The following is a 26241-nucleotide window of genomic DNA, read 5'->3' on the forward strand; positions in this document are numbered from 1 at the left end:
CAAAAATAAGCAAGATGGGCAGGCGATAAAAGTTTTCAGACTTCTTTGGACTTCCCATGGCGTCCAAGCTGGGAGAATGGCTTTGTTTCAAACTTTAGCCATAGAGTTCAATTCCTTCTTTCCAGACCTTAAGCAAACAGACGCAGCATTTATCAGATTGCCATACTGGTGTGATGCAACATACAGGTGTGGTGCAACGTACTTTGCACACGCATAACATCAATTCTAAACAGGAAATGCCTTTTCATGAACCACTTTAAGCGAATATCCTAATCACCTGGGGCTATATGTTAAACACTCTCTGCTGAACACAGAACACGGCCCAAACCCATGTCCAACCTTTACCCCTTTCCCCTTGTTTTTGTAGGGGTAGGGCTGTCCCAATTCTCATTTTGGTTAAGGGCAGGGCCAAGAGGGATATGTATCCCTTGAAATAACGCTTCCAAAAAGGACCACACTTTAAAGGGAGGGCTTTGAGGAAAAGCCGGCCAGCAAATTTGGCAGCTGTCACAAATCCTTATTTTTTGTTTTGTTTAGTTTTTCTGAGCCCTTTTACTTCATTTTTCTTTTGTGAAGCGCATTGGGTCCTAGAAATGTGGGGGGAGGGGTAAAGGGTGGGAATGGGATTGGGCCCACGTGTGTGTGCGTGTTCCCCATGTGTGTACATGTGTGCGTGCGTGTACATGTGTGTGTGCACTTTGCACGCATACGTGTGTAGGTGTGCCCGTGGTGCGAGTGCCCTGTGCGTGTGGCTCAGGCCAGGGAGCTCACCTGGGTGGTCTTGCCGGAGCCGGTCTCCCCCACCAACACGAAGCTCTGGTGTCGGACCAGGATGTCGTTGAAGGTCTCCTTGTACTCCCAGACGGGCAGCTGCAGCCGCTTCTTCAGGATGTCGTAGAAGCGCGGCGTGTGCGGCAGGTTGGTGAAGGGGTTGATCTGCTGCTGGGACATCTGCTGCTTCAGCAGGGCCACGCCGCAGCCGCCCGGCGCGATCATGGGCTTCACGTCCCTCTCACGGACCCGCTCGCGGTCGCGGTCTCGCTCGCCCCTGGGGCGCTCGTCACGGTCCCGGTCTCGGTCGCGTCTGAGGAGGGGAGGTGAGGGGGAAAGGGGAGAGATGAGACGACGACGTGATGTCCATGTGCTGTACAATGACCCGATATGTCATGAGGTACCTGTGCATAAGACGTATGAAATGGGACACCCCCTAACATGATATGGTCAGCAATGCCTCCATTGAAATCATGAACTATGCATGAAAGATGTCCGTGATGACATTCGTGAATATGCACAATAGGGGGAAAATTTGAGGAGCACCGGTTTTGAAATCCTAGTTAGAATCTACGTTTGGATGAGTCTTCGCTGGGTTGTTTTTTGTGTAACACACACACACACACACACACACACACACACACACACACACACACACACAGTAAGCTCCAAGGTCAATCCTTGCTGGCTCATACAACCCAACACGTGTTGTGTTACACTTCTAATTCATGTGGAGGTTGCATTGTCGCTGGGTTTTGTATCGGATCAATTTTCCCACTGATCAAACTTTGACAGGTGCTCATCACATCAGAGGCCCGCGAGCCTTGATTGATTGACAGGTCTGATCCATGGAGGACCACCTCGATGAATGATGTTTACGTGCGGTGCCATCACGCTCCGACGTGACTTCAGATCGTGGGTTTGAACTTAAATTAAGATTTGAGGACTTCTGAAGTTAGCTTTGGTTTCCGCTCCAGCCATGAGATAATTAAGCACAAGCAAGCTAGCTAGCTAGCATCCACGTGTGGCCCAGGTTACACATCAACACGTTATTTAACGTTTAAAACGTGACTATCCACCACACTGCTGATCCACACAGCTGTATACCTTTAGTAAGCCACACTCTACCAATATTCAGAGGAATCATCCCCGGGCAAGACATCACATAGCTCAAATACACCAACATTAGCCTTAGCATGCTAGGCTAGTTAGCGGTTAGCTCCGGCACAACAACAACAAAACAAGCCGTTAGAAACCCGCTCTATCCTTCACGTACCCGTCGGAGGACGGCCTCTTTCTACCAGAACCGTCGTCCCCCAGGTCTAAACGATGTCGCTTGGACATCCTGACCCTCGCTTATGTCCCGAAACAGATAAATAAAAAGGCCGGTTTGGACGCGACGGCGCACGGGTCTAAACACCCGGGAAGATGGCGACCGGAAGCGCTTACCTCATCATTATGATCCAAATACGAAATAACCGCCGACGGAAAAAACGAACTGCTATTCAACGTTGGGACGCTAACACGCGCTGGACATGAGAAACTGCCGGCGTCTCAGGTCATGCTGTGAGAGGAAAAGCCGCGTCCGGGTTAAGTGCGCCGCCGGAGGATGCGGTGCGCGGTGAGGAGAGCGGTGCGGAGAGCGGTGCGGTGAGAGGTGCGCGGCGCGGCGCAGCGCTCCTCTGCGGGGGGCGACGTAGCGGCGACGTGCGCGCCAAATGGGCGGCCCCGCCCCCTTTTAGAGTTCAGCGCTGCTGTGCGATTTCACTGCAGCTGTAGATTAAATATGCACTTTGCGCTTGTTGCATAAAACCCTTTTCTGTCCCCCAAAGCCAATCAGAATAATGATGCAAAATAAAATAAAATACTACCACCAGTACTTACTAAGTGCTGTATTGTATACGTGTCGATAATCAATCGATAGACCTGGCAATAGCCAGGTAAGATGGTGGTGCAAGTGATGGTGGTGGTGGTGGTGGTGATGGTGCAGGTGTGGTGATGGTGATAGTGCCGGTGTTGGTGGTAGTAGTGCAGGTCTTGGTAGTTAAGGTGGTGGTGGTGGTGGTGTTACATGTGGGGGTGAGGGTGATGGTGCAGCTGTTGGTGGTAGTAGTGCTTGTGGTGGTTGTTAAGGTGGTGGTGGTGGTGGGGGTGGGGTTGGCGATGGTGGGGGTGCACAATCACCCCTGCATCACCAAGTCCTGTCTGCTCTTATCAGGACCAGCCGCTGGCCTGCTATCTTAATAGAGATCTGAATGTACGTTGTGGCTACGTACCCCCCCCCAGAAGGGGCTTCCTGCTTATCTCCCCCCCTCCCTCCCGCCGTGTCCCAAGCTCGGCTGGCCTTGGGTTGTTGTGGGGGGGGGGGGCTGAGGTCCAATCGCAGGCGGGGAACACTCCGTGTTTACTCAGCGTTAAAGAAACACTCACATCATAGGAAGCAAGCAGAAGTCGGGCCAATCGACATGGTGTCCGGGATTATAACGCAATTAATAATGCTATCATCGTCAAATAATCATGAATACATACAATTTCAATGTATTATGGTCATTATTTGAATCATTCAAATAATGACAAATGTTAATATTAATATGATGACAGTGAGTGATTATGAACAGAATATAAAAAAAAGCTTTAGTTTTACATTAAGTTACTGCCTTTTTATATTATACCGTAAGATAAGCTACGCTATATCTAATATAATATATAATTTCTGAATAGGATATGGTGGAATCATATCCACATTGGATATGGTTCCTTTTGAAAATGGGCGAGCCAAAGTTGGGCCATATCTTCACCACATTTCCAACCCCCTTGCGTCTTGTGTTGGGGTCTGTAGGATGAGTTTGAATCAATGCTCCAACGTTACAGTGTGCTACATCTTTCTGTAACTTAGCTTAGCTTCATAATGCTGCCAGAAATAAAGATACAACTGTAAACGCGAACTATGCTTGGCACAATCATTTCACTAATTTGTCATTGCTTAACTGCCATTTTGGTGATGTTTTGTATCCGTTTAGCATTGACTGAACTTCTACTGGGGAACAAATGAATGCAATGAATGCACTCGGAACAATCACACATTGTGTTGTGATCCCCCCCCCCGTTCCCGGAGAGAGGAACGCACAGTTTGCAGAGGAGGTGAACACCTGTTGGCTTTTGTGAACTGTGTCTCTCAGAGGAGCAGTCTAATAGAAGCAGGTGGAAGATGGAGAGATAATGGGAGAGAGAGAGCAAATGAGAGAGAGAGAGAGAGAGAGAGAGAGAGAGAGAGAGAGAGAGAGAGAGAGAGAGAGAGAGAGAGAGAGAGAGAGAGAGAGAGATGCGTCATACAGCAGTGGCCAAGTCTTTTGTTTTCCGAGCTCTGTTATGATTGGCTAATAACTAAGCTCCCCTCTTTGGCTTCTGGGGCCATCTTACATCTTTTGGCAGCAAATGAACTGACTCAAGATCAGCTAAACGTGTCCGAGACGCCCGGATAATCTGACCGCTTTCTGCACCCAAACCACCGGAGATAAGTCTCAAGTAAACATTCGGACGACCATATTACTCTGTCTGTCGACTGGACGCCTGGCCTATCCAGTGACTACAACTGAACGCCCGGACTCTCCTTATGTTTAACCCGGCCAGCACCCCATCACCATTTAAAATGTTTTGCCTGTATGTATGTTTGTCAATTATGGCCACCATTGCACTCCTGATTATCCCAGAAAGGAGGGATCCCTCACTCTGCGTTCCCTCCCAAGACTTCTTCCTCACTAAATAAGGGAGTTTTGTCTTGCCCTTTGGGGGGCTAGGGTCAGGGGGGCATCATTAACGTACGGCCTGTGAAGCCCTTTGAGACTGTACCTGCGATTAGGGTCTCTGTACAAATAATGGAATTTGATTTAATCATTTCAGCTACCACGACAAGCCTTTCTTTAGAGAACCACGTCTCCCGCAGAGACCACGGGCGGTGCGATGGTCAGGCCGGGCTGGGTCATGGTCGAGGGACGCGACGCGGAGCAGATCAGAGAGGGAAACGTCAACTTCGATCCATGTCACACATCGCCCATCATCCCCCGGGGGAGAAGGGCATGGCGGTCACTTCAGCGGCCCGGTCGCCTACCTGCCCGCGTCCAGCCCGGTCTCTACCATAGGGATCCCCCGAAGACCCCCCACACACACACACACACACACACACACACACACACACACACGCACACACACGCACCGACCCCCGCCATTATGACTGTGCGACACAACGCATCGCAACGTTCACACTTTCGGCGTGTTGGTTTATTTTAAAACATAATTTTTTTTTAAAACAAAAAGTGAAAAAATAGGCCGGAACATTTACGACGAGCCTGGAGGCGCCGCTGATGGCAGCCTCTTACGATTTCATTAGCGGCGGATTCCATCTGCTTTCATCCAAAAACTTCCATCGCAAACTCCTCGAGAGCGGAGAGTCAGAGAGCTGGCTCACACTCCCGATCAGCGGCATGAGACGATCTAACGCACTATACTAGCATAGCCTATCTACCAAGCCCGACGGCAACCCTGGCTCCAAAGATATCCCCGCTTTCCCCTCCTGCTCCTCCTCCTCCTCCTTCTCCTCGCAGTCTTTGTTTTGCGTTGAAGATTAAAAATAGAGAGTGTAACCGTCTGCAGAACAAGCAGTCGGTGGATTCTGGCTTTGACAGGGTGTTGTCTGGAGTGGCCAGCTGTCGCCTGCATGGGAGGGAGAGGGGGGAGGGAGAGAGAGAGAGAGAGAGAGACACACACAGACAAACAGAAAGGGAGAGGGCGATAGAGAGGAGAGAGAGACTCTCACCGTTGACTCGCCCTTCACAGTGGGTTCCGGACTAGGGGATAAAACCAAAGTGTGTATTTCATATACCCAGCAAGGAACGGGCTGGTGTAGTTTCGTGTGAGTGTGTGGGTGGGTGAGTCTTGTCATGATCATTTAGTCCTGTATCATTAGACGAGACATTTGCTATTAATATCATAATATGCATATCAATGAATACCATGATGCAGCAGAATATCAGCTTTTCTAGGATATCTGTAGGAAGGAAATAACAATAAATGCACAGATACACAATGCTAGCTTTTATACATTTTATGTGAGCGTCAGTAGTATCCATCAGTAGTACACCACTTCTTCAAAAAGGCACATGAACACCACAAAGCCAAATCCACTTCCCAGTATCTTATCCATCTATTAACACATTCAAAAGGACACAAAGCATATTAAGATAGTCAACAGTAAGCAAAGACCCATAAACGAGGGTTTATTTCCAGGAACATCTTGATGAAGAGGATTGGATTAAACGTTTGTGATTATTTCATCAGAGGGTAGGACTGACCCGTTTCTTTGTTGACGTCGGACTTGATGGTCGAGGATTGTCGTCTGTCCTGCCTAAACAACTCCTGTAGGGCGAGGGGTTTGGTATTGGTGGATTTCAGGGCTGTCAGTTCCTTCACATCAAGAAGTGTCTCAAAGCCACCTCGGGCTGTGCTCGATGGTGGCAGACCGAACAATACTGTCCTGGGTGTAAAGGCCCCCGCGTGTTCCACTGTGGTACGTGAACGTGTGGCATGCTGGCATAGGTTCACGCACGCTGCACACGTTCTTGTGTAGCATGAAGTGTCTTTCCCCGAATGGGTCAAACCGTGAGCCGACCGAACTGTTGGCAACAAGCTAGAAATCCCCGGGAAACAATAGATAAATAAATAAATAAAAGACAAAACCACCGTAGCGACAGCAGTACCTCTGGTTAGTCTCAGGGTCTAAACCAGGCTGCTGTTGGGGCGGGAGTCCCTCTGGCGCGATGGGCAGTGAATACCCCATTCCTCCTCTTGGCGGAGGAGCGAGGAGGAGGAGGAGCAAGAGGTGGAGAGGGGCTCCTCCTGGCTCCCGGATGGGTCCTCGCGTGACCCCTCTCCGTCGCGGTCGCCCGGGACAACCAGCGCCATGACCGCCTCCTCTCCCTCCTCCACCGCCTCCTCCTCCCTCTCCACCTCCTCCTCCCTCTCCACCACACCCTCGACCACAAGCCCCTCCTCTCCCTCCCCCTCCTCCTCCCTCTCCTCCTCCACCACACCCTCGACCACCAGCCCCTCCTCCTCCTCTGTCAGCGTCGCTGTCTCCGACGCTCGGCTGTCAATCACGCCCCGGTGGGACTCCGCCCCCTGCTGGACCTCAGGGCCGCCCAGCGTTGCCGTGGCGCCACCGCGGTCGGCTTCACCCCCGCCGCCGGCGCCGTCCGTGGCGGGGTCGCTGTCGACGGCGAGGCACCGTCCCGACGACGCCCGGCCACTTCCTGTTTGGTCACCTGACCGCAGAAGGGCAGGAGTGTGATTGGTCATCAGGGCCCAGTTTTTCAAAAAATTACTCGACATTTGGCATTCCCCTTCTGAGGACGTCCTTCACAACCGCGGACCCTAATAACCACATATACAGTAAGGCATGATCTATCGTAAGGATGGCGAAACAAGGCCGCATATTTGCCTGTTGCTTCTCAACATTTCTTCCTCGATTCAGGGAGTTTTTTCCTCGCCCTCTTTGGGGCTAGGGTCATAGGGGGGGGGGAATGGGTCATAAACACACAGCATGTTAAGCCCTTTGAGACTGCACCGGTGATTAAGTGCTGTAGAAATACAATTGTACAATTCTTCCATTCTGTACAATTCTTCACAACGGTATCGTGTGAGAAGGCGGAACGCTGAGCAGAGCTTCACCGGAGAGCCGCGCTGCAGTCCACAGACTACCGTCCTTAACGTTATTAACGGCCGCATTCAGGAGACATGCACCGGGGTTCCGGGCCATCAGGTCAATTGAGAAACTTATTTCAATTACTTAACGGACTGAACTGTACTTCCATGGCAACCGTCTAAATATAGTCGCAGGCCCGGCGCGTCTCAGACAAGAGGGCTGCGGGCGTGACGGCCCCGGCGCCCGTGCGATGAAAACAGCTTAGTTCTGCCTCTTTGCGGAAATATGCCTGCACTTTGGGGGATTACTGACCCATATTTGTGGACGTGTGCAGTCAAAAAAGGTTAAGGACTGCACGAAGCACGGAGCTAGCCTCCACCTTGCCCCCTGCAAACGCGGGGAGGAGGAGGAGGAGGAGGAGGAGGAGGAGAAGTCAAAGAGAAAAGGAGGGAAAACACAACAACAACAACGCCAGCCTCCTCGCTGCATGCACCCCCATCCATATTTATGACCGCGCGGATACAGAGCGCACGTGCACACACACACACACACACACTCACACACACACTCACACACACACAGACACACACACTCACACACACACAGACACAGACACACGCACGGACACAGTTCTTTAGAGGGGAACGTGGCAGAAGTTTCTGAATGTCAGCAGGCGGAATTTCGCCTCACATTTCCAAAATGCCATGGCATTTGGGCAGCTTGCAACCAATGACAAAACAGAGAGCAGCGGCAGAGGCGGGAAAGAAAGGGGGAGGACGGGCGGGGGGGGGCTGGGTCAAATAAAAGGGGGGGAAGGGGTAGGAGGGGGGGCTGCAGCAGTGAAGATGCCTAATTACAGCCATTATGCCGCGGGCCGTCGTTATCGACGTTAGACACAAAAAAAAAAGGGGGGGGGGGGGGGGGTACCCGGCGGCAGCGGAGGCGTCACACACACAACGCCCGTTAAACGTTTGAACGCACACACACACTCACCTGGGGGGGGGGCGGGGCGCGCCGAGGCGTCGGTGGGGACGAGGAGGGGGGCGGGCCGCAGGGTCTCGTCCAGGGCGGGGCTCCTCTCCCGGGCGCCTGCGAGACGTCGCCACCACAAAGGTCAAAGGTCAACGGGGACGTCATCGGAAGCAGGAAGCAGGCGTTGAGCGGGGTAAGGGGAGGGGGGAGGGGGCACGTTGGCGGGTGTGCGGGTGGGCAGGGGCGGGGCCTTTTGGCGGGACCACCCGAAGGTCCGGGATAAAGCCTGAATCGGCGGTCGCCAGGTACGAGAGGCATCGAATAAATAAATGATGGCGTTCACCGGGCGCTCATAAGGAATCTGGGCGCTCGCCCGCCCCCCCCCCCCCCCCCCCCCCCCATCATCCGTCTTCATTAGCGACGCCTTCACGCACCGCACTCCTGGTCGGGCGCCATATGCTCCTCATCGAGGGAAGGGGGGGGCTGGCGCGCGGGGGGGAGAGGGGTTTGGGAGGTGTCGCTCAAAACGCAGGCAGTTGCCACGGCAGCGGCGATCGTGGACGTCACAGGCCTTTCTCCGTCCCTCGCGTCCGATCGCTACGGACCGCTGATTGCGTAGAACGGGTCACGCCCGCGTTTGCGCGTGCGAGCGTGCGCGCGTGTGCGTACCTGTGTCTGTGTGTGCGTGTTTGCGGCGATGGTGGTACAACGGAGGCAAGCGATTGGACGGCGTGGGACGGAGACGGGGATGAGGACGCTGTTGTGTTTGTCCCGAAGAAGGTTTGACCCGCTGCTAAATGTATCGGAGCCCCCGGCTGTTCTTCAAGCTCAACCGAAGCGCCAATGACTGTCGTCATGCTCAGATTAAAGCTGCGGTGTTACCCCGTGTTGCATTAGCCCGCACCCCGGGCACCAAGTAGGGCAGCTTTAAGCGCCACCCATGGCCTCGCCCCTCGTGACCGAGGAAAATATAAAAAGACAAAAGGCAATTATAAGGTGCTGGTGGTGGTAACGTACATAGGCCCACACCGACTGTGTGTGTGTGTGTGTGTGTGTGTGTGTGTGTGTGTGTGTGTGTGTGTGTGTGTGTGTGTGTGTGTGTGTGTGTGTGTGTGTGTGTGTGGTTGCGCTGATAGAAGAGGTGTGTGTTTACATGTCTGCATTTGTGTGTGAGCGCAGGGGAGTGTGTGAGTATGTGAGTGTGAGTGCGTGAGTGTGTGCAGTGGGAAGAGGAAGGGAGTGTGTCAGTGTGTGTGTGTGTGTGTGTGTGTGTGTGTGTGTGTGTGTGTGTGTGTGTGTGTGTGTGTGTGTGTGTGTGTGTGTGTGTGTGTGTGTGTGTGTGTGTGTGTGTGTGTGTGTGTGTGTATCACACCAGGGACGAATCCTAAAAAACCCTGATGGCAGTTATCTGTCGGTCCAGGCCGGCCGGCTCTGCTCCTCAAACCCGCCCAGCGCGCCACTTTAAACAATGGAGCCGTCTCCAGAGAGAGAGCGAGAGAGAGCGAGAGCAAGAGCGAGAGCAAGAGCGAGAGCAAGAGCGAGAGCGCGAGAGAGAGAGAGGGAGAGAGAGAGAGAGAGAGAGGGGGGAGGCATAAAAGGCTTCCCTGCATGAAGGCATCTCCTGAATTACCGGATCATAAAACTCCATATCACGGAAACAGCCAAGGACACAGGGAGGAGGAGGAGGAGAGGCCATGGTCCAGCACACACACGCACACATATATACACGCACAAACACACACATGTGCACGGCACGCACACAAACACACACACACACACATGCGTGCACGCACACACACGCGCAATCACACACGGACATACACACACACATACACACACACACACACACACACACACACACAGAAGCACACAAACACACACACATGGGGACATGCACACAAACACACACATACACACACACACACACACTGTCTGGCTCTAGTGCAGCGCTGTCTGCTACCTCTGCTGAGGACACGCCCCCGGGCCTACCTCACCCAACAACACCCCCCCCCCCCCCCCACCCACCCACCCTGTTTGCCGTCCTTTTGGAAGAGACAGACAGACAGAAAGACAGACCGACAGACAGACAGACAGAGAAGAGAGCGAGGGAGAGGTACAGACAGAAAGACGGACAGACAGACAGAAAGACAGACAGACAGAAGGACAGAGAAGAGAGCGAGAGAGAGATACAGACAGACGGACGGAGATGCAGACAGACCGACAGAGAGAGAGAGCGAGACAGAGAGAGATGCGAGTGGGGACAGGATTTCAGTTGGGAATGTCATGGTTTCCCCGCTGTCATATGACCCATTGGGAGGGGGGGGCAGTGGGAGGTGCTTAGGGTTGAGCCAATCACATCACAAAGCCTGTCCCGGATTCTCCATCACTGTCATTGTTCATTTTGCAGGGAGGGGGCTCCCTTACTTATCCTGAAGTAAAACACCCTTCTCACTCCGGGGCCCCGGGTAAACGCGCCGTCGAGCCTCCTCAACCCCGCCTCCGTCCCTCCCCCAGCCCGTCCGACGGTCATATCTCATCAACACCTCAGATAATCAAGTATCTCTATTCGCCATCACTCGCCACCTCGCTAACGACGGTGGACAGCGGTCGCTGGGCGCCCCGACTAAAGATTCCCTAATAACGACACATTCTCCTAAATGTGTTTGTAATGTGCGCAATCATTTTCAGTAATGGATGCTTGTCAGTTTTTATGGCGGCGAGAATGACGGTCTCGTGACGGGGCACTTCCATCCGGCAGCCGGCTCTGCCGTCGCTGGGCCCCTCATACACAGAGCAACACCCCCCTCTGGTGGTCGAGCCCTGAACCGATTTAATTAGAATTTGCTTATTGTTGCTTTTTTGACGTACGAAATGTATTCCCGAGTCGAAATACGTTCTCACTGATTTGTAAAAACAAATTAAACTTGGAGCAGTTGAAGGAGGACTACTTTCCAAAGACATCGTCAATATAACCGTCAACAAATCATATCATGCGATGATTGCAATCATCGCATTTCTGCAGCTCGTGACCTCTTGAGCTGTGGTGTTTTGAGACGAGCCGCTTGTGTCAAGAGTCAACGACCGGGCAGAGAAGCACGGTCGAAACAACAGGGGGGCTTCAATGACGCCAATTGATGGTATCATGGCCACCCCATGCACACTGGGGGAATGTGTGTGTGTGTGTGTGTGTGTGTGCGTGTGTGTGGGGGGGGGGGGGGGTCAATCGGGCGTACACATTGGAAGGGGGGAGAGAGGGAGCGAGAGAGAAGGAGCGAGAGAGAGAGAGAGATGGAGAGAAGGAGCGAGAGAGAAGGAGTGTGTGTTTGTGTGTGTGTGTGTGTGTGTGTGTGTGTGTGTGTGTGTGTGTGTGTGTGTGTGGGGGGGGGGAGGTGGGGTCAATCGGGCGGACACATTGGAGTGGTGTGCACGAGGTGGCGTCCGTTCTGGGTGGGGGCCCAGAAGATGCTTGGCAGGGCTCAGTGAAGGGCGTGCATGGGCTAAGTGGGGCAGAAGGAACACATACTCCCAATTCCCAGGGACAGGCAGTAGGTCAAGCCTGAGACGCAGCTGAGAGGGAGGGAGGGAGGGAGGGAGGGAGGGAGGGAGAGAGTTAGCTGGGGCAGGGTGAGGAAGAGGGAGAGAGGAAGAGGGAGAGAGGGAGAGGGAGAGGGAGAGGGAGAGGGAGAGGGAGAGAGAGAGAGAGAGAGAGGGAGAGAGCGCGAGAAAGAGACACACACACACACAAACTCTTCATAAAATAAATGAAACAATTAGCCTCAGCTCTGAGCCTCGGTCAACCCAAGCAGGGGTGTACCCACGGAGCCCCCACTACCATCCCACCCCTGCCCCCCTCCCCACAGAACGATGCCCAGGGCCCAGTGTGGCAGTGTGCGTCCGTGTGCGTCAGTGTGTGTCAGTGTGTGTCCGTGTGTACAGGGCGTGATACAGGAGGGAGGGGGGCACCTGGGAGACTCCACAGCCCAGACACCTCCAGGGTCTTCAGCTTCCTCTCCAGACCCGCCACTCGGTTCCCCAGGATCCTGTGGAGACACCACACACACACACACAGACACACCCTGGGTCACACAGGAACCTCTGTCCGTCCGTCCGTCCGTCCGTCCGTCCGTCTATCCGTCCGTCCGTCTGTCTGTCTGTGTCGCTCTCTATCTCGCTCTCTCTTGCTCTCTCTCTGTATGTCTGTGTCTGTGTCTGTGTCTGTGTGGTGTGTGTGTGTGTGTGTGTGTGTGTGTGTGTGTGTGTGTGTGTGTGTGTGTGTGTGTGTGTGTGTCCTCTCTCTCTCTCTGTCTTGCTCTCTCTCTTTCTGTCTCTGTTTGTATATGTATGTGTGCTTGTGTATATGTGTGCGTGTGTATGTGTGCGGGTGCGTATGTGTGATTGTGTGGTGCAGGTTGTGTGTGTGCAGGTTGTGTATGTGCGTGTGTGTCTTCAGGGTGTGTGTGTGTTTGACCTGGAGGTGGGGGAGGGTTCTCAGGGAGGTTGAATAAACACAGTGTGGAATCAACCTACTCCAACTCCCTTCAGCCCTCACCGTCCCGTGTGTGACGGGACGGGACGGGTTGGGGCGGGGGGGGGGGGGCCCTGTTGGTGTGTCTCTGGTGCTGCACCACCGGGGGGGGGGGGGGCAGACCTGTTGGTGTGTCTCTGGTGCTGCACCACCAGGTTCTTCTCCTGGATGGTGTCCAGCAGGGCGCTGGCCAGGGCCTTCAGGTCGCTGATGGACTGGGGTGTGGCGGGAAGGCTACAGCCACACTCCTCCAGGAGCAGCTCCTGGACTGGGGGGGGGGGGGGGGGAAGGAGGGAGGGGGGGGGGGGGGAGGGAGGGAGGGGGGGGAGGAGGAGGGAGGGGGAGAGGGAGGGAGAGGGGAGAGAGGGGGGGAGGAGGTAAGGGGAGAGAGGGGGGGGAGAGGGAAAAGAGAGATAAGCGGAGAGGGGGAGAGAGGGGGGGGAGGAGAGGGGAAGGAGAGAGGAGGGGAGAGGGGAAGGAGAGAGGAGGGGAGAGGGGGGAAGGAGGAGGAGAGGGATAGGGGGAGAAGGAGAGAGGAGGGGAGAGGGGGAAGGAGGAGGAGGAGAGGGATAGGGGGAGAAGGAGAGAGGAGGGGAGAGGGGGGGGAGGAGGAGAGGGATAGGGGGAGAAGGAGAGAGGAGGGGAGAGGGGGGAAGGAGGAGGAGAGGGATAGGGGGAGAAGGAGAGAGGAGGGGAGAGGGGGAAGGAGGAGGAGAGGGATAGGGGGAGAAAGAGAGAGTATGAAAAGGCGGTCAGGGGAGATGGGGGAAGAGGGGGGGTGAGGGGAGAGGGAGGGAGAGGAGGATGAGAACATGGCATCATGGCTAATTAAAGACGCAATTAAAAAAAGACGGATATCCGGCAATAGCTCCCGGACGATAATTACTCTCAGCGCGTGGAGGGGAGCTTCACACCTGTGGGTTTAGTGTGGTTGTTACGCTGTCGCTTCATTGGCTGTGCGCTGTCCTACCCGGGCCGGTTCCAGGGGGGGCAGCACCTCAGCTAGTTAAGAGACAACGCCGCACTCAGACGGGAGAGACATGGAGAGGAGCGGACAGAAGAGAGGCGAACCGATGGGGCCGGAGGGGGAAACCTAACGAGGGACGGACAAGAGCGGAGTGAAACGAAGGTACCAACGAGAGGAGCGCAACGGAGTCAGATGACTGAACGAGGGACGGACGGACGGGGGAGGGGGGTGAGAGCGAGACGAGACAAGAGACAGACAAGCGGTGGCGGGCGTGTCACACACACATTACAGCGAGGTAGACAGCCAGCCGTCACCTGGTATGGCACACTTCCCAACCGCCTCCCCTGGCTCGTTTTTTCCCGCCTCTGCCTCACTTGTGCTGTCAGCTGTCAGTCAAAACATTGTGCTTCTTGCACTGAGCGGGAGGCTACCACTGCTACACATTAGTCTGTCGTTCCAGAAGTTGTTTGTGGCTTTTACTGGGACACGTCGATTTTTTTTAGTGGGAAAATCGAAGTCAGAGTTGCAGGTGGAACTCTGTGTGTCAAAGCCGTCCGTCTGCTATTAGTGGGCGATATGCTCTGGGAGAATATCTGGGATCCGCTTGACTGCGGCCAATCAAAGATGTTGACCGCTCCCGGCTCATTTCTGACCAATCAGGGCATCTCTTGCCCCGATTGGTTCGGTAAATACACCTCACCTGTTCATCACATAGGCGCACATGACGGCGTTTGTTCATTTTCGTGCTCTTTCTCGATCATCAAAGTCCCAACTCTTCTCTTTCTTGGCCCCCCAGTGGTGGAACGAGCTCAAGAACTCAAGACTCACCTGTTCAGAGTTCACCTACACTCTTGATAGCCATCCCCTCCCAGCCTTCCTACTTATTGCATGTTGTACGTCCTGGCACTTAATGTACGCACTTATTGTATATCATACATAGTTATAGTACTTAGTTGTATAGCATCTTATCCTAGCTATCGTTGTTGTGTGCGGGGAATGGGTTAACCTAGTGATAGTTAGTGCTTGGCACTTGGTTCTATGAACATCCTTACTGTACCCACAGCGATATATTGTTGATCCTCTGTCTTCTGACAAATGTACTTATTGTATGTCGCTTTAGATCAAAGCGTCTGCTAAAAGCCCTGAATGTAGATGCAAATGTTCCTCTTCTGCGTTGGTTTTATTTACCCTGTTTGGCGGAGAGAACGCCGGTCAGTCCAACGCTGGATCGGCCCTGGGGGAATCTCCTCTTCTCCAGGGCGGTCTGAGTGTGGGGTGGGGGGGTGGGGGGTTGGGGGGGGGGGTAGCGGTCAGCGGGGTTGCTGCGCTGAGCGATGAGCTGAGACACGAGCGAGCGGTCCTACCTTGTACTTCACGACGTGGGTCTTCAGGAGGCTCACCTCCCCCTGCACTTGGCTGAAGCGCTCGTGTAAATACCTTCAGACAGAGGGACGGAGAACCAATGAGGACAGCCCAGCCACGTGGTTGATAGCAATGAATGCAAGTGTTGATTGGTAAACAGAAAAATACCGATCCCATAGAATTCATATATAATAGGTTATTTTTAGCTCGGTGAGATACATTGTCTCAAACGTTTATCTTTATTTTGGATTATTTCATTAATCAATGAATGTCTCGATGGGATTATCCAAACACAAACACACAAAAACAGATACGCACACATTCACACACACACACACACACACACACACACACACACACACACACACACACACACACACACACACACACACACACACACACACACACACACACACAGAGGATCCCGTCATCATCTCCTCACTCACTCAGTCATTCACTCTCACACACACACAGACACAGACACACACAGACACACACAGACACACACAGAGACACAGACACAGACACAGACACAGACACACACACACACACACACACACACACACACACACACACACACACACACACACACACACACACACACACACACACACACACACACACACCTGTTCTCGGTGCAGAGGGCGTCCAGGTCGAGGATGGGGGCCCCGGGGCCCCCCAGGATGTGGTTGAGCTCCACGTTCAGGCGCTCCGCCTTCTCCCGGAACGCGTCTCGCTCCGCCTTCACGTCCTGCAGCTCGTCCGCCAGGGCCTCCATGCTCTGCTCCGCCTCCTCCACCTGGAGGGGGGGGGGGGGACGACCATGAGCCAGGGCCTCCACGCTCTCTCTACCGTCACCAGGAACCACAGGAACCGTCACCAGATAACACAAGAACCGTCACCAGATAACACAAGAACCTTCAACAGGAACCGTCACCAAGAACCTTCAACAGGAACCGTCGCAAGGAACCACAACCAGAAACCAGGTCCTCTCACCTGTAGCCCCGCCCTCTCACCTGTAGCCCCGCCCTCTCACCTGTAGCCCCGCCCGCTCCAGCTGTAGAACCAGGTCCTCTCGCTCGTAGGCTGGGAAGTGGCGCACGCCAACGTCCTGGTCGCCAAGCCGCTGCCGCGTGATGCTCATCCTCAGGAGCTGCCCGGTCGCCACGGAGACGGAGGGACCAATGGGAGAGAGAGGGGGAGAGAGAGGGAGGGAGGGACCAATGGGAGAGAGAAAGAGGGAGGGACCAAGGGGAGAGAGAAAGAGGGAGGGACCAATGAGAGAAAATAAAGAGAGATAGAGGGATTATATGGAACCGAACATTTTTAAATGTTCTTTGTGTGTGTGAGCGTGCGTGCGTGTGTGCGTGCGTGCGTGCGCGTGCACCAGGCTGCGGTTCACCTTGTTGTCCCCCTGGGCGTCGCTCAGCCTCTGGGTGAGCTCCTTCACCTCCTCGGCCTGCTTCCTGCCTCGCTCCCTGGAGTCCCTCAGCAGCTGGGCCAGGTTGACCTGGGGGGGCGGGCCGGGGTCCCTCCATCATCATCATCATCATCATCATGTGACACACACACACACACCCACTGGTGGGTTTGGTCAGCATCCAAACCCACCAGTGGGTGGGTCGTAGACTCATCTCAACCCGCTAATTCCCTTTACACCCCTCTAACATCAGGTCGAAGGTTAAGAAGCATCAGGTCCAGATCCACCCGGTTCTCAAACAGCACCGGTCCTCAGGCTGTGAGGGTCCTTAATGGCCAGCCACACTCCTTATCAGCTCTGCTTACAAAGCGACTGTATGTACTCCTCCTTTAAATGCATTAGCACTTGGTCTTATCTACTTATTCATTCATTTTATTTTCACACGCATGTGTCTATTTTTTACGTGATGTCTTTTGTGTGTGTCCGGTCAGATTTGTTGTCTCCCTTTTTTCTGTGTGGTCTTGTTTGTACTGTCCTGTGTGAGCCAATATCACCAAAATGAATTCCAGACGATTTGTGTAGTTTGGCAACATAATAATAAAGCCTTGACTTGACTGTGTGGCCGCCCGCTGGAGTGTGGAGTGGGGGCGGCGAGTCGGGGTCACCACTCACCAGGTGGCGTTTCTCTGGCGGCAAGGATGGATCGCCGCCGTCCTGAAATGCACAACCGCGATTCGGGATTATTGGATGTGTGTTGTTTTTTGTCGAAGAAAAAGTACATTTTAGTTTTGTTGTTGACATTTGAGCCTCAAAAGGGGAATCGAACCGCAATAAAAGAGACACTTAAAGCGCTAACACCTGGTTTTGATAATCAGAGGGTGTGACGGGTGGGTTGCTTTCGTCATTACTGTCAAATTTGAAATGGCACTGTAGTTAATTTCCGGAACCAAAAGGTGTAAAAAAAAAAGTGAAATTTCGCTTGTGTGTTTCTTCCTCACAATGAGCTCTCTGTACTTCTCCTTGAGTCCCTGGTGACGTTCCCGGAGCTGGTTGGCCATCAGCCTGTACTGGTCCCTCTCCTGCTGGCAGTTATCCAGCTCCTTGGACAGGATGAGCAGCGCATCCTTCTTACTCTCCAGCTTACGCTTGCACACTAAGAACTGGCCAGCATGTCCAAGAAGATTCATAAGAAGATTAGTGCATCCGTTGTTGTGCAAAAAAAAATTGTGTCACGTTAGTTAGTTGTTAGTAAGGGAGGTTTGGTGTTAGCATCTTTTTAAAAGGCATGTTTCAATTTTTACCACCTTATTCAGGTGGAAGAGTTTTTAATATTTACAACACTGTTATAAGCATATTATGTTATGAGTGAACATCACCCTCTTGTGAAAAGCAAAGTAAGATATAGTAATTGTATCAATAATAACACTGATATTAAAAAAAAGGGTTAGAAAAAAACATATAGGCCTAAACGACTGTAGTTGCAGCTTATTTTTTATTTCATCTTATTTTATTTCATTTTACAATACTTTATTGTGTTCATTCATTAAAAAGTGAAAAAACTGTGCATCTCGTAAACTTCGGGAGAACACAAAAGGAAATATATAAACAAGGAGAAAACACCGCGAGAACACAAGGACGAACAAACTCAGTCCCGCAAGGATCGCGAGAACACAAGGGTGTTCTCGAGATCTTCACGAGACGAACTTTTGGTGACGCGATGGTCCGGGAAGGACAGGCAGAGTGAAAGTGCTCATCTCCCAACAATAATCATCATTCGGTTCAATGGTTAAAAACAGTGCGTCTCGTAAACTCGCCAGAAAACAAGGAGAACACAAAATAAAAAGAGATAGAAACAAGGAGAGCACATCGCGAAAACACAAACATCTCGCGAGAACACAAGGAGAACACTCCAAGAAAAGATAGAAACTATGAGACCACATCGCGAGAACACAAAAATATCGCGATGTTTTCGAGACGCACTGTCGGCTAGTCCCATATGGAGCAGAGATGAAAGAAGATGAGTGACAGCCCTCACCTCGCACACCAGCCCCTGCCAGTCACTCTCCGTCCTCTTCGGAGAGTGCATGGTCTCCTCCCGCTGAGATAGGAGCAGGTTCTGAAGTCCTCGACTCTCAGTTGAATCTCTCTCTCCCCCGTGGCTACCCTCGGCGTGACGTATCCTCACCTCCGTTTGTTTACTGTGTGACGTCACGAAACATGGGCGTTGTTATAAGCGGATGTGGGCGTGTCATACGCGGATGTGGGCGTGTTGCCGGAGTGAAGATTATAACTTCGATTATATAGCAACTTTCTAGGGATCTTAAGAAGCTTTATACAACGTAAATAAATTGATAAAGCAACCACAATTAGATATGATTAACTCGGCCTTGTTTAGCAGGTGAGGATTATTTATTTTTATATATATTCACACAGAAGTTTAATGAAATATTTTCATTTATTAAAACAAGTTTCAGGTTTATCCACAAATATAACAGCAGAACCTCGGCAGAGATGGATCAGACTACTGAATCCTGAATGTATTATAATGAATGCAAAGAACACAATAAATTCACATCCAACATAACTAATTCCCCATGTCTACTTTTAGTTTTCTAAAAAACACATGACTTTAATTGAACATTTGACGTATAAGCCTACTCCAGAAATGTTGCTGTTTTTATTGAAATGCAATTGCAAGAATGCAAAACAAGTTCACACGTTATGCTTGGAGGGATAAAACCAAAGTGTACAAAAAACGGACCGCCAAAATGCCGCTCTGGCTCTGCATTTCCTGATCTTTACACATGATGGCGCCATTTCCCTAAGCGGTTATAGTGAGGCCGAAGCTCAGCAGTAGCGTCTGACAAAGTATGTGATAATATTCAAAATGATAAAAAAACGACATGTTATTACTTTCATTTCAGAGCTTTTCAATTTAGTAAAATAAACCTTACAAAGTCACACAATACAAGAGTAAAATTATGAATGTGCAAGTTAATGAAAAAGCTTGTTCTTATACAAAAACATAAATTTGGAGCAAGATACATAAATAGTTCTCACTGTAGATAGTCGATTGATTGACAGTCAAGGTATGGAGGCGACAAATTAGGAACAGCCTGGATTTAGACAGATGGGTGCTTTTATCTAATGCTGCAGATAGGAGACGTTTTCCATGATGGAACTCACATCTATGCTTCACAGTGTCCTCCGACCCCATTCAGACACTGACATTCATGGTATGACGGTGACTGAATGGGGGGGTCCTCCTGACTCCTGGACAGGCACAGAGAAGCCTGGAGCCCGGTCCTCCAGGCTGAGTGTGTTCATCACACCACCGGATGTGACCTCCTACTCCTCCTCTTGAAACATCCTTCTCAGGCTGACCCTGCTGTTCCAACCTTTGTTTTTTGCAAAAACGTAGACACCTCCGAAGAGATGAGGAAATGTGGCCATCAAATCAATGTGCTCTGCATCCTCAGGGCTGTAGAAAATAGATAATATGATTATTTTCAATTATAATGTACAATAGCATTATGATGTCATAAATTATCGCTATCTGAAATACATTGTGTCTCAATAGTTGGGGGTTTCCAAATATCTGTAATCGGACAAAATATTACAATTTCATTTTATAGAAATGAACCAGAGTTGTTGAAGGTTATTAGTTCAAGGATGTCTCCTGCCCATCTGATGTTCTTTACTTACTAGTGTTCAAGGAGGTTGCGTATGAAGCGAATTAATCCTGCAGTGTTCTCAGAATACTTCCCTTTGCCGTCCATCATCTGCACCAACTCCGGTGAAAACTGAAAAAGCATCAAATCTCAGTCTCAGTCTCTCTTCCTCTCTCCCAATACAAATACACAAATACAAAGAAACAAATGACCAGCGCTTCACCTTGTGTTTCCAGTCCTTCCAGCTTGCCTCCCCTACATCCCGATCCAGTTCATCCAGGAGGCGTTTGTCCGTCGCTCTGTAGTTTCTCACCTCCTCTTCATTGCCGATACTTTTTAAGTATTCTATTTTGCTGATGGATGAGGATTACCATTAATAAACAAAAACAAAAGAAAAACCAATCAAAAGACCCAATTTCATGAAATGCATCAGTTTTCAATTCAAATTATGCACCAAATTTAATACCTGGAAGTCGACCAGAAGAAGGGATGGGCCAGGCATTGCTGCACTGTAGGCCTTTCTATTGGATTTTTGTTGATCATCCACTTCACAAGATCCTTTGCGATCAAATCCTGAACATGGTCAAGACTGTACAAACCATCAAGAATGTTGCTCTCACATCTACAGCCTCTGCCAAAAGGATGATGTCCTCCAGATAGGATGTAGTATGTCAACATCCCTGCCACCTACATGAAAAAGGAAAAATAATTAATAATGAAAGAAAAATAATCTAGTAGAAAACACTAAGGGCCCTATTTTAACGGTCTGAAACGCAAGTGGGAAGCGCAAAGCGCAAGTAGCTTTGTGGGCGGTTCTACGGCGCTATCGCTATTTTACAGGCGGATAAATGACGCTTGCGCCGCGGCGCAAGTGTCAAAAGGGTTGGTCTGAAGCAGCCTAATTACCCGTAGGTGTGGTTTGGGCGTAACGTGCAACAAACCAATGAGAGTGCCAGCTCCCATCCCCTTTAAGAGCCATGAGCGCATTTGAATCGGACGAGTTGATATTTTGACAGCGCGTCTGCAGTCTCCGAGAATTTCATACTGCAAATGGCTTAGTTTATTGCCAAATAATATGGCCTAATTCACACATGGAATATACTGAGTCCTCAAATAAATTTCGGCAAAGAAAACGTATGATAGGCTATAACATATGATATGCAGTAACTGTGGTTCTATTTAATGATATACGCAATACATTATAAACATTGTTTCTTATCAGTATTGTATGCTATCCTAATATGCATGTGTCCCCGCGGTAATAGACATTGCCATTGATTGTATTATGCGTTATGTGTTTAGTTTGCCCAAGTGAAGGAGTTCAAGTACCTCGGGGTCTTGTTCGCGAGTGAGGGAACTATGGAGCGTGAGATTGGCCGGAGAATCGGAGCAGCGGGGGCGGTATTGCGTTCGCTTTAACGTTGTTACGAAAAGAGAGCTGAGCCGCAAGGCAAAGCTCTCGATCTACCGGTCGATCTTCGTTCCTATCCTCAACTATGGTCATGAGGGTTGGGTGATGACCGAAAGGACGAGATAGGGATAGGGTGAGAAGCTCAGCCATCCGTGAGGAACTCGGATTAGAGCCGCTGCTCCTTTACTTAGAAAGGAGTCAGCTGAGGTGGTTCGGGCATCTGGTAAGGATAAGAAATACCATGCAAATTAAATTTAAATGAAGTGAAATTTCGAGGTTGGAAACTGGACGCCTTACAGAGCACACACGCGCGCCCGCATTCATTCATTCTTTTTAACACTCACTTGCGGTAAAACAATGTTTTTCACGATCAAATAGGCCTACTCATCAATCCTAAAAGTTATGGGCATGTAGGCCTACACGATGTCTGTGTCAAGAAAATATGTGTTTGCTGTACGGTGTTTGCAGATGCATTGATTTAAAAGTACAACTTATTACCGCTGCATCAGCTGTTCTTTCCCAAATAATTTACCAAGAATGTGCGGCTAGGTAGATGAGAGAAGCAGTGTAGTGTATGCGCGAGGTGCACAAGCAATCCGTATGCATCGCATGCGCATGTATGCATGCGCCCTTAAAATAGCGTTTGAACAACGCGCCACTGACTTTAAACCAGGTATTTCCTGGTCAGTAGCGCAATGGTATTCGGGACGGCAAAATACCGTTTGCGCCAGAACACACCTCCTCCTTCCGCCGAACCGCCCCTTGCGGCGCATGATCAATCCCTAATTTACCGGCGAGTGGCGCTGGTGGGAAAAGAACGCTTTGCGCCAGTTGTAAACTAGCAACGACACATGCGCCAGTGACTAAGTCACTTGCGCCGGATGCAAGATAGGGCCCCATCTCACCAATTAGTTTTTACACAACACAAACCTGTATGTCAGCGCTCATCTTGCATGGTACTTCAACATCCTCATCTATATTCTCTCTTGCCATCCAGCACTTTGTTCCAGCTTTTTTTGTGTGCCGGGAAGTCTGCCCTTTGGGCAATGTTCTGCTGATGCCAAAATCAGCCAAACGTGCCTTGCCGCGAACATCTGCAAAATGAAGATTTTATTGTCCAAGATAAGACAATATTGTTCACATTAAAATTCTTCAAACGCAAAATGTCCAAAGTTCTTACCCAACAAGACATTCTGTGGTTTAATATCCCGATGGAGGATTTGAGGAGTCTGACCATGTAGCACACTCAAGCTAGATAAAACGTCCGTAACAAGATTTCTCTTCTTTTTTTCTGTCAAATCAGGTTTGAGGAATTCCTCCAGGGTGAACTCACACAGTTGAAGTGCAAGGTAACCAAAGTTATTATCTTTGGCATAGTCCATGTATCTCACAATATTTTTATGTTCAAGCTCTGGAAGCCTTAGGAATGATTCCTCGTTCTTCAGCACATTGTCGTTAGTTTTAGACATTCTCTTTACTGCCACCTCAGTGCCATCCTCTCTGAGGCCAAGGAAGACTTCAGTTCCATCACTCCCCGTCGCTATGCGGTATTCTTCATCGTTCACAAACAATATGCTTCCAACTTTGATGATATCCTCGCTTTTTGAGAGCTTCTCTAATTTCTCGCTCCATCTCTCACTTATTTTGAACCACTTCTGTTCTTTTCTAAATGTGGGGATGACAGGATGGAGTTCATTCGCAACAGATTCCTGGACAGAAGCTGTGGAGAGGTCACTTGAAGCATTGTGCAGTTCTTCGTTCTGCTCCTCCTGTTTCATCTTTCGCTTCTTCTTTTTCTTCTTTTTCTTGGGTGCCAACAGCTCTTTATCAGCTGATATGGAATCTTCTGATGCTGGGCTTGGGTGGATTAAATATTTCTGCAGGTGCCTTAGACTTTCTTTGAGATTGTCATCCATCCTCATTTCTGCAGATGTAAGAATCTCTTCAGGGACAGAAGTTAACCCAATGGACGTAAACATTCTGTTGGCATGTTCCGTTGAGGCAAGGTTTGCAAATATGCCATAGGCATACAATGCAGTTGCTGAGTGTTTTGTGATTATAGAGTAATAAATTCCTAAGCCTAAGTTCTTAATGAAATCCCAATCCCAAGCATCTTTCATTTTTGTTTTCTGTGCAATCACATAGAGTGTAATGACAACTAATTCCGGTATATTCTGATTCAACATTTTTGTGGAAAGCAGCTCAAGTAATTTAGGAATGAAAGACAGTGATATGTTATTTGGTATCTCTGTCAAAGTGCAAAATACTGAATGCAGATTCTGAACAACCAGAGGCTGTACTTCTTTTGAAAGGTTTGTAAAGTTGTTGACGGCCTCCTCAATGTAGAGGTTTAATTTATGGTTGTCCTTCAGCCACTTGATACCTTTACTACGGTATTCTGTTTCCAGTGGCCCAGCAGCACTTAACATAATATCAAGAACACTTAGATGTGTCTGAGGATTTTCAAGCAGCATAACATGATCAAACAACTGGAAAACCTCTTCAGGACTCTTTTGTCTTAATGCAATGCTCAGATCTACAAATTCTTTAATTTTTGAACAGATTTGGAAACCATTTGATGCTAAGCGATGTATCATTTTAGATACCTTGTCATTGTAAGCATCATGTTGAGGGCTTGTCAAAGTACACGTTGTGACAACTGCACCTGCACTGATAAGTACTTTTGCAACATCGTCTCTGTCACTGATGGCAGCGTCTTGCAGTGGGGTCAGATGCAAATTAATCTGATTATTAATGACTCCATTTGGATCAGCTTTTGCTGCCAGCAATTTATGCGCATAGAAAATTGGAGCTTTGTTCAATGAAACACAATGCAAAGATGTTTTCAAAAGATTGCGTGAACAGGTGTTTGGGTTTGCAGCTTCATGCAGAAGAAATGAAAAAATCCCCTCCCTTTGAAATGCTACAGCAGCAATCAAAGGGGAGACCTCATCGTTTATCTCCTTGCATGGGTAAAGTCCATTAATGTCATGTTTCTTAAGCAGTAGTTTGAGCTTATCAGGTTTGTTGCTGATTATACACTGGATTATTGGGTGTGTTTCCTTTATGATAGGAACCTCTTGTGGGACAAATTTCAATTGCAAGAAATTCATGTCTTCTGTTCACAATACCTGTTGGGTGATATAGTCATTAGATCACTGCAATAGCTGTTGCTGCCTTAAATGCAATATGCAATACATTGTCACATCAATATTGAAATACTAAATTAAATCCACAATGCCTCTTGTTATTTTTGGTCACACTTGCTGTTTTGCCCAACATTATACAGTTAGATCAGATAAGTGGGTTTGTTTGTTTTATATTCCTTGTAATGTCCTGTACGGGGATTTAGTTTGTGGTGGTATCAATTTGGCTTTTTAGCTTTAATATTTGGGTTGAAAGCAGTTCTGTTATGAGTTTTCCGATTTACTGCCTTAGATAGAATGTGCATTTATCAAATACTCATTTGAATGGATTCAAATTGGATGAGAGCAACGTGCCTTTATGTGAGTGTGGACACGTTCAAACACTTTGTGGTTTTCAATTTGTCTGTGACGGTTGATTTCTGAAACCGTCAATTGCAAAGTATTTTTCCCAGGTTTCTTGTTCAGAGCATTTCTTTATGACCTGTACTGCATTCAATCTTAATGTACTATTTTACTCCAATATGTTTACGGTGACTGTTAAAAGTTTATGATTTTAAGACTTTGCCCTCAGTTTTCTCTTATCACAGTGTCATTATAAGAGAGCCACTCCCTGTATTCTATCACGTTGCCTGTATAGAATTTAGAACCAACTCGTGATAGAAGAAACGTTTTGAACAGGAAGGAAAAGCTTTTGGGTACTTTAATGTGACTTCATTTGACTATTGGCTGAAATGTTTTGTTGAGTTTCATCTGATCTTAAGGACAGGGAAGCTTTGCCTCAAACACAGATATTTAATCTTTTGTTAATAAAGTAAAAGCTCTGTGGGACTGTGGTTATATTACAGATATATTAATATATATATATTAATATATATATATATATATATATATATATATATATATATATATATATAGAGAGAGAGAGAGAGAGAGAGAGAGAGAGAGAGAGAGAGAGAGAGAGAGAGAGAGAGAGAGAGAGAGAGAGAGAGAGAGAGAGAGAGAGAGAGAGAGAGAGAGAGAGAGAGAGAGATATATATATATATAGAGAGATATAAATAAAACATATATTTTACAGATATAACAGAGTTTTAGGAAGACTTCTAGAGATGTGAGGGTCACTTTACTCACCATTGTCATGGAAAACTTCGGTTCAATGGTTGAAGAAGAGACCGAGAAAACTTTCAAAGTTGAGTTTAGTCTGATGGAACAACAGCATAGCAAAGTAGAGTGAACCTCAGTCTAAAGTATAGTGAGCATCAGTTTCACCGACATGGAACTTTTTCCTCGACGATGGGTATC

At 49.4% G+C, this 26241-nt stretch overlaps 2 protein-coding genes across 3 annotated transcripts in view; both read right to left on the reverse strand.

The window, feature by feature from the left end:
- Positions 1-2419, reverse strand: part of LOC130369706 (ATP-dependent RNA helicase DHX15) — a 28948-nt gene extending 26529 nt beyond the window's left edge. The window contains exons 1-2 of one of the 2 annotated variants that reach the window (XM_056575201.1): positions 2221-2419; positions 772-1084 (exon numbers count right to left, since the gene is read on the reverse strand). In XM_056575201.1, coding sequence (XP_056431176.1) covers positions 772-1084; positions 2221-2228 — 321 coding nt within the window. In that variant the 5' untranslated portion in view covers positions 2229-2419. The other variant, XM_056575200.1, reaches the window with a different exon arrangement.
- A 2272-nt stretch (positions 2420-4691) lies between these two features.
- Positions 4692-26241, reverse strand: ccdc149a (coiled-coil domain containing 149a). Its single transcript, XM_056576152.1, has 19 exons — positions 26071-26241; positions 22977-24927; positions 22727-22890; positions 20852-21072; positions 20609-20738; positions 20420-20517; positions 18750-20195; positions 17713-17874; positions 17387-17428; positions 16697-16804; positions 16331-16447; positions 15921-16093; positions 15297-15369; positions 15121-15196; positions 13089-13233; positions 12404-12480; positions 8462-8557; positions 6868-7088; positions 4692-4745 (listed from the first exon to the last, which is right to left on the reverse strand). The coding sequence occupies exons 7-19, from the start codon at positions 18798-18800 to the stop codon at positions 4692-4694; spliced, it is 1395 nt and encodes a 464-aa protein (XP_056432127.1). The 5' UTR covers positions 18801-20195; positions 20420-20517; positions 20609-20738; positions 20852-21072; positions 22727-22890; positions 22977-24927; positions 26071-26241.

Source organism: Gadus chalcogrammus, chromosome 17 (assembly GCF_026213295.1).
Source record: "Gadus chalcogrammus isolate NIFS_2021 chromosome 17, NIFS_Gcha_1.0, whole genome shotgun sequence".
Taxonomy (NCBI): Eukaryota; Metazoa; Chordata; class Actinopteri; order Gadiformes; family Gadidae; genus Gadus; species Gadus chalcogrammus.

Bases quoted from the DNA above. Each gene is read 5' to 3' on its own strand.
- ccdc149a (XM_056576152.1), bottom strand. From the start codon at position 18,800: ATGCACTCTCCGAAGAGGACGGAGAGTGACTGGCAGGGGCTGGTGTGC. The intron at 17,429-17,712 runs GTGAGGAAGAAA...TGTGCATTTCAG, and splicing joins AGAAGTACAGAGAGCTCATT to GACGGCGGCGATCCATCCTT. The intron at 15,370-15,920 runs GTGTGTGTGTGT...CTCTGTCTGAAG, and splicing joins GCCCTCTGCACCGAGAACAG to GTATTTACACGAGCGCTTCA.